This window comes from Macadamia integrifolia, chromosome 2, assembly GCF_013358625.1.
Source record: "Macadamia integrifolia cultivar HAES 741 chromosome 2, SCU_Mint_v3, whole genome shotgun sequence".
NCBI lineage: Eukaryota > Viridiplantae > Streptophyta > Magnoliopsida > Proteales > Proteaceae > Macadamia > Macadamia integrifolia.
In genome coordinates this window covers 33181062-33191668 of record NC_056558.1, presented here as the reverse complement: position 1 = coordinate 33191668, position 10607 = coordinate 33181062, and the positions used below count along the sequence as shown (strand labels likewise).

At 36.4% G+C, this 10607-nt stretch overlaps 1 protein-coding gene, 1 long non-coding RNA gene and 1 other non-coding gene across 11 annotated transcripts in view; 1 reads left to right on the top strand and 2 right to left on the bottom strand.

Annotated features, from left to right (window-relative positions):
• Positions 1-289: 289 nt before the first annotated feature.
• TRNAQ-CUG lies at positions 290-361 on the bottom strand. Its single transcript has one exon. It is a non-coding gene; the product is annotated as a tRNA-Gln (tRNA).
• A 4817-nt stretch (positions 362-5178) lies between these two features.
• Positions 5179-10607, top strand: part of LOC122088695 — an 18369-nt gene continuing 12940 nt past the window's right edge. For all 9 annotated transcript variants that reach the window (XR_006143124.1, XR_006143119.1, XR_006143116.1 and 6 more), the window contains exons 1-2: positions 5179-5333; positions 7156-7303. This is a non-coding gene — a long non-coding RNA (uncharacterized LOC122088695). The remainder of the gene's footprint in view (positions 5334-7155; positions 7304-10607) is intronic.
• Positions 8532-9754, bottom strand: LOC122088685 (agamous-like MADS-box protein AGL62). Its single transcript, XM_042658006.1, has one exon. It carries the CDS (start codon positions 9178-9180, stop codon positions 8662-8664), a length of 519 nt encoding a protein of 172 aa, XP_042513940.1. The 5' UTR covers positions 9181-9754; the 3' UTR covers positions 8532-8661.

Sequence of the window (10607 nt, the reverse complement as noted above, 5' to 3'; positions counted from 1 at the left end):
ATTAGTGTAACCCATTTTTTTTCCAGTGAGGTTAGTTAATGTTGTTCCAAAAAAAAAAAAAAAAAAAAAACTATCATTACGCATGTATATTTAAAAAATGTGTAAGATAATAGCGGCCATCTCTATTGTGCAATTGAGAAGGGTGGAGGGTGTTAGGAGCCGTAAGAGCTTTGCTTGCAGCTGTGGCGAGGTTGCTACATCCCATCATAAATGTCTGATGTTTGCATCATCATCATCAGAGAAACTTCAATTGTTATTGTTAATTTTCCCAAAAAGAAAAAATGGAAAAAGGTCCCACCGAGATTTGAACTCGGGTTACTGGATTCAGAGTCCAATGTCCTGACCACTAGACCATGGGACCAATGTTGTGTTTCTTCTTCTAATAAAATATTATCATATTTTGTTAATCGTGGGTCCTCTTGCCTTCCACCACTGTTGTCACGGTTTACAGTCCGACCTATATCCAATATGCCGAGTCCTAAAAATAGACTGAACCGGAAATGCGTCCACTTCTGATAAGTTGGACCAGGCCCGGTTTCAAAATCTATGGCCCACAATGACTCAGATTTGGGATCAAAGCTCATTATTCACATACTCACCAGTCACCACTATCTGCTGCTCCAATTCTATAATATTTGTTGGGCCTAAGTGTAACAAATTTTGATAGAGTTCACAAACAGATTTAGACCCTTCCTTGGGTAATCCTTCAAATCACTCCCTTCTTCTCGATGCAATCATAGGGAAAGTTAATAAATGAATATTTATGTTTGTGTCACCATTCACCGAAAAAAAAAAAAAACATTGGTAATACATGGTTATATGTAGTTGCTCATTAACCCCTTCGGCCGCATTGTTCTTAAACTCCTCCATGCTCATACTCAAGCATTGAAGTTCAACCAATCCCATATCATGGATTGGTGCTTCACACCATGGTCGTTCATTCTGAGTCTGCCTTGCTTCTTCTTCTAATGAGTTGGATCGTTTTTTCTCAACTTCTAACTGCTCCAACACCTCTATGTACTCTCTGTTGGGGGTCCTTTTACCATATTAAACATATGAATAACCCTATAGTTTTAGAATATAAAAATCATATTTTAGAATATAAGAATCATAAAAAATATTTAACCATGTGTATAGTCCCTAAACCAAGATCAATGAAGTACTCCTTTCATAAATCTTAAAATACATAACCATATAGATTTACCACATCTATAATAATCAATGGGACATCCATGACATGAACCATAAATGGGAATAGATAAGTAACTGTGTCTCATGAACATAGATCATGAACCTCTGTCTCATGTGGTTAAACATTACTCCCATGAAAATGACAATAACGAACTACGCAAGTGGAGTCCTTCTGCTGAGAAAGCCGTGCTCCCAAAACCAATAAGGCATTAAAGTAATGGTTGCAGGGACTGTCAGTATTCTATTTATAATAGAATCCCTAAAATCCTATTCCACTCTTACAATGGAAAGAGCTAGGAGTTTCCTAATCATAGTGGGTCTATAATTGCTTGAGGCCAATAAATAAATCGGTATCAGTTAAACCCACATAAAAATCCTAACACTCTCGGTTTAGTTCATGAATTATAGCATCACTAACGACTATCGGTGGTGGCAGAATGTTTCGGTGGTTGAGAAACCTTTCTACAAAGGGTGTCACAAAGGGGTTTCCAAATGAGTAGACATTATTTTCTGAAGGAGAGGAGACGATGATGGCTATCTCGGCACCATAGAGCATGCAAAGTTCACTAGCCTTACTAAAGAACACTCCTCGCCGTTTAGAGAAAGTGACTTGTAGAGAACTCTTACTATCAATCTTCTTGATCTCAATCTTCCGGCAACCCTTGCCTTGCTTCCTCTCCATATATCTCACTTAAACGATTGAAGAAAGAAAGAAAGAGAGGATAGAGAAATTGTATCTTTATTTATTTGAATTGAAGTACTAAGACAAAGATTTGCAAGTAATAGGTAGATTTATAGGACTTCCTTCAGAGTTAAATATCTACTCCCTCGAAGGCTCAAAGCTGTCAAGATTTTTACTAAATTCTCCCATTAACTATTTTTAGCCATCTTCATTATCTTCCGAATTATGAGTTTTACTTCCTAATTTTACCCTTTTGTGACAAATTAAAGAGCTCCACCAACTAATTTGGAATATAAAAATTCTAAAGTCTAATATAATTAATATATATATATATATATATATATTTTTTTGGTAGAATGTAATCGTTATGATTCAAGATTATGAAAATCTAGCTTTCTTAATTGGCAATCTTGGTTGGAAAAAAAATCTAAGCTCATATCTGTTGACTATTATCACTTGTTTCCTTTCATTCGATGTGGTGTCATGAAGCTTATTAAGGTAAAAAGTCTCAAATTATTATGAGATAATGATCAAATAATTAAGAATTTTATCTGATATGGCACATACATGAGCTTAGCCTTTGTTGGTCCACATTTAATACATTGATAATTATTGAATTTCTCAAAGTTATGCTCTACCACTGCACCCCACCCCAAAAAAAAAAAAAGAAAAAAAAAATTAAATAAAATTCAAACTTAAGAATTCCATGTGGGAACTCTGAATACCAGGAAAACTCTCTTCGTCCAGCAAAGATAGTATAGTTTGAGATTTTAATTTCATTATCTAAAAATGTTTTCTTTTTGGCACTAAGATATGAAGTGTTCTTAAATTCCATAATGTACCTATTTATTCGATGTAAAATAGTCGATAAAATAGATTGAGAGGGAGAATGCTACATGTTGCGTAGTCTTTGCATTAACGCAGAGCCAATGGGAACATAAATCAAGGTGGCCATTTTTTCACCTTTGTGTCTGGGCATAAGAGCGCATGACTGAGCAACATTCTTTTCCCCATATAAATTTAGGAAGTAGTTCTATGTATGGTAGCACTCCCCATATATATCATTTAATTGAGAAAGAGGGAAGCACTAGCATACATTGCACTCCCAGACAGAGTTCATTTTCCATTCAAAATTTGTTGTAAATAGATTTTCTATTGTTTTGTTTTACAAATTTTTAAATTTTCTTGCAAGAAGACACCACATTTCCCTGATTTAACTTGAAAATTTTACACTAAATTTGTCCGTAAAATGAAGCCTTGAAAATGTCAATTGAATTGTCTCTCCTGAGTTGGAGTAAGGTGGATTATATCCTTTTTTTTTTTTAATAATTATTAGATTCATCTTTAATATAATTTTGGGGACCTTCTCCAGCCATATAATATTCTGGTAAAAAAAAAAAATGTTAGGCTTTGCTCGTTAATAGGCTTAAAAAAAAAAAAAACCAATGTTGTGAGCCTATGTGAGTGAGGGAGAGAAAGCTGTGAATCTCCATCACATGTGGAAATCATCTGAAGCCACTGTATTGGTGCAATGAGTATTGGGTGGCTGGAAGCCCCTTGAGACACGTGTTTAGATACTCTCAGTTGTCTGATGCTCACCTCACTTCACCGCTTGCTGCCGAGGATGTGAACTCTCTCCAGCACATTGGAGTCCCAATTTAAATAGCTGCACTAGATCAATTGAGGTCATTGGCGTGGAGTCTCTGCAACTCTGATCGGTTGATGTCTCCTTATGGAGATGATCATCTAGACATGCAAAACGTTTTTTTTTTTGTTTTTTTGGTAAGAGAGGCTTTCATTGAGAAGAAGATCGCGACTGAGCCGAGGCATCTAAGGGACACGTATCCTGAAGCTAAGGAGTGGAAGTTTGCCAAACTGTCGTGCGCAAAGCCGACAAGGCTTTCCGGGATAAGGAGTCATCAATACTGTTGTGCTCCCTATTTACATGGGAAAATCAGATGACACAAAAATATGGTATCAAGTGTTGAATATCATGGATAATAGGAGCTGCATCAAGTGGAGCCAGCTTCCCACGTTTGATGATAAGATTAACTAGCTCTAGATTGTTAGATTCCACTTCGATTTTGTCCATACATTCACCAATCGAATGGAGCAAGGCTGAGCAGACAGCAAGGGCTTCTCCCATTAGGACCGAAGAGAAGGAGGATGTAGCATGAACATGAATGGTCATCACATGCTAAATAGCCAAGACCCCGTGGTGAGAAGTCGATGATAGAGCAGCATCGCAGTTAACTTTGAGAATTCCAGGAGAGGGGGGGCACCAATGAACCTCTTAGAAGGGCTGCAGTATAGGGGAAGATGCAAATTCTGGTCTGCCAGGTGAAACTCCAAGAATGCTTTCTCAGTTGCAGCAGCAACCTCATGTGGAGAGCAGTCCCTACTTTTGAATATCTTGTCCATTTATAGCAAGCCAAATCTGCCAGCAAATGAAGGAGCAGAGGCCAGTAACCGGGTTGAAATCGTCTGCAATTCCGATATGATACAATTCCATAAAATACCACATTCAGGGGGTGACACGTGTATTGATACCAATGCAATGGTCCAGATCTGGTACAACTAATAAAACCTTAAATCAGTGAAAAATCATTTAAATCAAATTTGGACCATTGCATTGATATCAATACACATGTCACCCCCTAAAGGTGGTATTTCACAGAATTGTACTAGATCCGAATTGCAGACGATTTTTTTCCCTAGTAACCTCGTTGAGTCTATTTTTTTGACCCCGCTTCAATGGAATCCCAATTCTTGATCCACAAATGTAACTTTGGCACAACATATGATACCGAGCTAGCAAACTAGACAGCATGGAAAAAGGGCAATTCATAAGGATGTGATCAATAGATTCTGATCCAGATTGACCCGTATCAATCTGAACGAAATACCACTTGGTTGTCACTAAAAAACTTTACGTTATTGCCTTTCATCAGTATTAATCCAGTGATATGGTATCGATTAAGATCGGATACGGCCAATGCCAATCTGAATTGATCCGATCTAATTCCTATGAATCCAGGTGCCTGGTCGGATCCAAAGTTTGTAATTTGGGTTCATGGATAGGAATGGATCACCATGGATTGGACGGATTTACACCTGTGTTAAAAAAAAATAAAAAATAAAAATCAGTTTCATACCTCTTGACCCTGGGGTCGTATCAATGGATCCGTATCGGATCGGTCTTGGCCGATACCGATCCAATCCCGAGATTACGAGCCACGTTCGGAACCGTTTCATCAAGTTCGACAACTTCAGATTAGTGGGGTATCGACTCTGGTTCACTCCGTTCTTTACTTATAAACTCGTCTCTAGTCTCTACTTCGACCCTCATCTATATCTTGCTTGCCATTTTTTTTTTTTTTTTTTTGGTGCAACTGCTTTGGAGTTCACCTTTACCTTGATTGATGATGATATCAACATAGATGGCACGACTACATTTGTGGTGAGTATCCTTCGTTCCTTCCTTACCTAGGGTTTCTGAATTGCTTCGCTTCCTTTCATAACTACTCACGTTGTTGGTTTCACATCTCTCTTGTTCACTGTGCGATTAATGAAATTCTGATATGAGTCACATGTTATCACAATTGATTTTAGTTTTCATTTTATGATTTTTTGAGGTGCACTTCTCTTTATTCCTAAATGCTGTTTCAGATTGGGAATAGCTGTATTTGCATTTCTATGGTCTTAAATCCCTTGCTCTTACCGATAAGTTTTGTTTGAGGAAGAATACTGGCGAATCTCAGGTCATGATTAGTAGGTATTGGCGAATCTCTGTACGAAATAGGAATCAATTTAATTGTATTTCATGACAGAGAATCGATCCAATTTAGATTTGAGTGAACAACATTAGACCTCTCTCTGTGAGTTTTTATTGCCTTTTTTGTTTGTTGTGTTTTTCTAATTAAATGCCACACGGTAGTAATTTGGATCATTGTTGGAAAACCTGGTTTTGACTACGAAAACTAGGCCGAGTTTGGTCAAAAGATTAGAAACCTGGTCAAGAGTCATGGAAAATTGTCTTTTATTAAAAAATGACAAGACTAGGACCAAATCGTATCGAGTCATTCAAGACTCGTTTATTTTGCCTAAACGGTCGATTCTTGTCAAAAGTTTAAGTCGGCATTTCGGAATAGTTTTGAACTAAAATATATTCTAATGATGTTAAATGTTCAATCGCCGAAGTCTTATTTATTGAATCTAGTCACTATTGAGTGTATACATCTAAATTTTAATTAAAAAATCATGATTCATGTCCATGACATCTCCAAGTTGGATCTTATCACTTTCATCCAAAAGACAATGAATGATGAGCTTCATTAAAAAAATTGAAAAACAAACACTTTTATTCTATCTTGTCTCATTTAATTAATTTATTAATTATTTATTTGGATTGTTTGAGAAAGACTAGTATGGAAATAAGAGGGGGAAAATTGACATGACTTGCCTGGTTTTCTGTGACTCGCTCCGACTCATTAGGATTTAAAGAGGACGAGTCAAGTCACAAAACCTGATTTTCCAACAATGATTTGGATGTAATGCCATTCTTGAAGGTTTTTTTTGTTTCCAAAAATATGGAGTCCAGTTATTTGTGGGCCATTTCTGTGGAATTCAAACAGAGCACCACTTCAAGAAATTTCAATCAGGTGAAGTGGGGATGGGTGATGTGAATAATTGATCCAACACTGCCACACTATAGGCTGAATAATAAATGTGGGAAACCTAATTTATTGGGATGGTAAGGTTTTGAATTCACTATGATCCAACACTGACCACACTACAGGCCGAATTAACAAATGTACAAAACCTGAATGTACAACAACAACAACAACAACAACAACAACAACAACAACAACTCAGCCTTATCCCAACTAAATGGGGTCAGCTACAAAATCTGATTGTATTTTCATGAAATAGGTTATGTATTATAGTAGAGGGTGGACATTAGTGCGGCAGTAAGGTTGCTTCACTGTGACCTAGTGGACATGGGTTCGAGTCGAGAAAAAGCCTCTCTGCGAAGCATGGGTAAGGCTGCGGGCATTATGACCCTCCCCAAACCTTGCAGTGGTGGGGGCCTCGTGCACTGGGTACGCCCTTTAGTTAGTGTATTATTATACAGCTGCTGGTAACTGTGTTTAATAATTTGTATTAATGCCATTCTTTTCATCTAGAAACTTGTCTTGTGAACATTACCAAAACTTGTATCTATCCTTTATGTCCTAGTGATCTTATAGATTATCACTTGAGATCTTAAGCATTGGTTACAGGATGGTTATTAATGCGGGTTCTGGTCAGACCTCAGGGTTGTTATATTTGATATTAAAAAGAGGAGGATTTTCCATTCTAGATCAGGAGATTGGACCAGCTTGCCATTCTTCACATCCTTCTAACTTCGAGTGGAGTGTTCATTCCAAGGTGAATGAGTTTATGTTGCTGGTGTTACTTCAAGAGAATGACTATACATGAAATGAAATTTGCCCTGTAAACTGATTTCAACTTCTATTGGTTTGAATTCTTATTAAATAGTAGCAAAACAATTTTTGTTTTATTCAGAAACTATATTTGCTCTAAGAAGTATATTTTAGTAGAGATCACTATAATTTACTTGTTTAATAATGGCGTGAAGCCTGAGACCTTTTTGTAATTTCTGTTTTAGAATTTTCAATTGAGTATCCATATCCTATAATTGTGGTTCAATCCCTCATTTTTAGCTCCCCATTTCAAATTGAATGTATGAAGCTGAGAAGCACTCCCCTCTTGTCTCTTCATTGTTCCTAGTTTGTGAATAGAATTCAATTTCCTACTATTTTCAAAGCATTATATTGACTAGTAGCAATTTAAGTTGAAGAGAATTGGGTAGTGGGTCTGGCTTGTCTAGCCAATTTTTATCAACATTAGTTTTTAGCTTTAGCCAAGGAGCTGAATTTAGATGATGAGGCACTGAAGTACTAAATTTTTGGACATTCTATTGGATTTTCTGTTTTTGGTGATTACAATGACTTGGAAGTATTTTTTTGATGTGACCAATTAGGAATTGAATTTTCTGAGTTAGAAATACTTTTTTTGTGTTTCTGTTAATTTGGAATACTTCCTTTACAAGAAAATGTTGTATGGTAACACTCGAATAAAAGGTATTTCAGAAAGTCTTAGAAAAATTCAAGAATTCAAGAATTTAAAGAAGATACTTAAAAAGAAGCATTACTTGATTTGAAATAAATGCAAACATAGGGATGATTGATCTTGCAAAAAATATCAGAAATACCAATGTCCTGAACTAAAACCGCCATGTCTGGGAGGGAATATGATTGAAGAAGAAGCATTAGAATTTGGATTTGGATTTGGATTTGGATTTGGATTTGGGGTTGGTCTAGCAGTTGTAGAAGGATCCACTACGCCCACTGTATGTTTCATGTTTAAGAAAGTTTGTGAGGGAGCAGTGACAGCATTGGCCATTAGCTCATTAGCCCGTTTGGCTGCATTGTTCCTAAGCTCCTCCATGCTCCTATTCAAGCACTGAAAAATAAATATTTGTGTTTGGGTTAATATCTGTGGTACTATTCAATATATATATATATATTGGTATTATTATGCATGGTTACATGTAGTTGTCATCGTTTACCTGACATAGCCAAAAAAAAAATTATAAAAAAGACAAAATGTCATTATGATGTTGACATAAGATATAATTATTGAAAGTCTAGATCTTAGTTATCCAAAATACACCCAAATCCTATTGCATGGAGATCGGGCCGATGATTTTATTTGAATGGCCATTAGTTCATTACGTCATTTGCCATTATCTCATTAACCCGTTCCGCCACATTGTTCCTAAACTCCTCCATGCTCCTACTCAAGCACCGAAGCTCAACCAATCCCATATCATGGATTGGTGCTTCCCACCATGGTCGTTCATCCTGTGTCTGCCTTGCTTCTTCTTCTAATGATTTTGATCGCTTCTTCTCAACTTCCAACTGCTCCATCACCTCTACGTACTCTCGGTTCAGCTCATCAATTCCAACATCACCAACGGCTATTGGTGGTGGTACAGTGTTTCGGTGGTTGAGAAACCTTTCTACAACAGATGTCACAGAGGGGCTTCCAAATGAGTAGACATTATTTCCTGAAGGAGAAGAGACGATGATGGCTATCTCGGAACCACATAGGATGCTAAGCTCACTAGCCTTACTAAAAAGTCCTCCTCGCCGTTTAGAGAAAGTGACTTGTAGAGAACTCTTGCGATCGATCTTCTTGATCTCAATCTTCCGACGACCCTTGCCTTGCTTCCTCTCCATATGTCTCACTGAAACAATTGAAGAAAGAAAGAAAGAGAGAATAGAGAAACTATATCTTTATTTCTTTGGACTGATGTACTAAGACAAAGATTTGCAGGTAAAAGGTAGATTTATAGGACTTCCTTTCGAGTTCAATATCTACTCTCTCGAAGGCTCAAAGCTGTCAAGAATTTTACTAAATTCTCCCATTAACTTTTTTTAGCCATCTTCATTCTCTTCCTATATATGAGTTTTACTTCCTAATTTTACCATTTAGCGACAAATTAAAGAGCTCCACCAACTAATTTGGAATATTGAAATTCCAAAATCTAATATAATTATTATGATTTTTTTTTTTTTTGGTAGAATGTAATCACTGTGATTCAAGATTAGGAAAATCTAGTTTTCTTAGTTGGCAATCTTAGTTGGAAAAATATCTAAGCTCATATCTGTTCACTGTTACCACTTGTTTCCTTTCATACGTTGTGGTGTCATGAAGCTTGTTAAGGTAAAGAGTCTGAAATTATTATGAGATAATTATCAAATAATTAAGAATTTTATCTGATATGACACGTACATGAGTTTAGTCTTTGTTGCCCTACATTTAATAGATTGATAATTATTGAATTTTCTAAGTTAGGTTCTACCCCCAACCCAAAAAAAAAAAAAAAAAAAAAAAAATTCTAAGTTGGGAATTTCATGAGGGGACTCTGGATACCAAGAAAATTCTCTTTGGCCAACGAAGATAGTATTGTTTGAGATTTTAATTTCACTATCTAAAAATGTTTTTTTCCCTATTTTAGGCACAAAGATATGAAGTTTTCTTGAATTTTGTTACGTACCTATTTATCTGATGTAAAATAGTCGATAAAATAGATTGGGAGAGAGAATGCTACTTGTTGCGTGGTCCTTGCATTAACGTAGAGCCAATGGGAGCATACATCAAGGCATCCAACAAGGGCAAGGTGGTCATTTTGCCACCCTTGTGTCTGGGCGAAAGAGCGTACATTGGGTAGCGTTCTTTTCCCCACATAAATTTGGAAAGTAGTTCTATGTACGCTAGCACTCCCAGATTCTATCTCTTTCCTCCATAATAGAGGAGCAATATGTCATTTCATTGAGAGAAAGAGGGAAGCACTAGCGTACATTGCACTCCTAGACAAAGTTCATTTTCCTTTCAAAATTTATTATAAATAGATTTTTCATTGTCTTATTTTACAAATTGTTAAATTTTCTTGCAAGAAGCATCACATTTCCTGGATTTAACTTGACAAATTTTACACTACATTTTTCTGTAAAATGAAGCCTTGAAAATGTTAGCCCTTAAGGGTGATAGAGTGAATTGTCCCTTTTAAGTTGGGGTAAGGTGAATTATATCCCTCCCGCCTTTTTTTTTTTTCCTTTTTTTTTTCTTCTCTTCTTGCTTCCACGATTTTGCTTTCCTTTTT

What these genes read in the sequence shown, in the direction of transcription:
- LOC122088685 (XM_042658006.1), bottom strand. Translation starts at nt 9,180, where the DNA reads ATGGAGAGGAAGCAAGGCAAGGGTCGTCGGAAGATTGAGATCAAGAAG.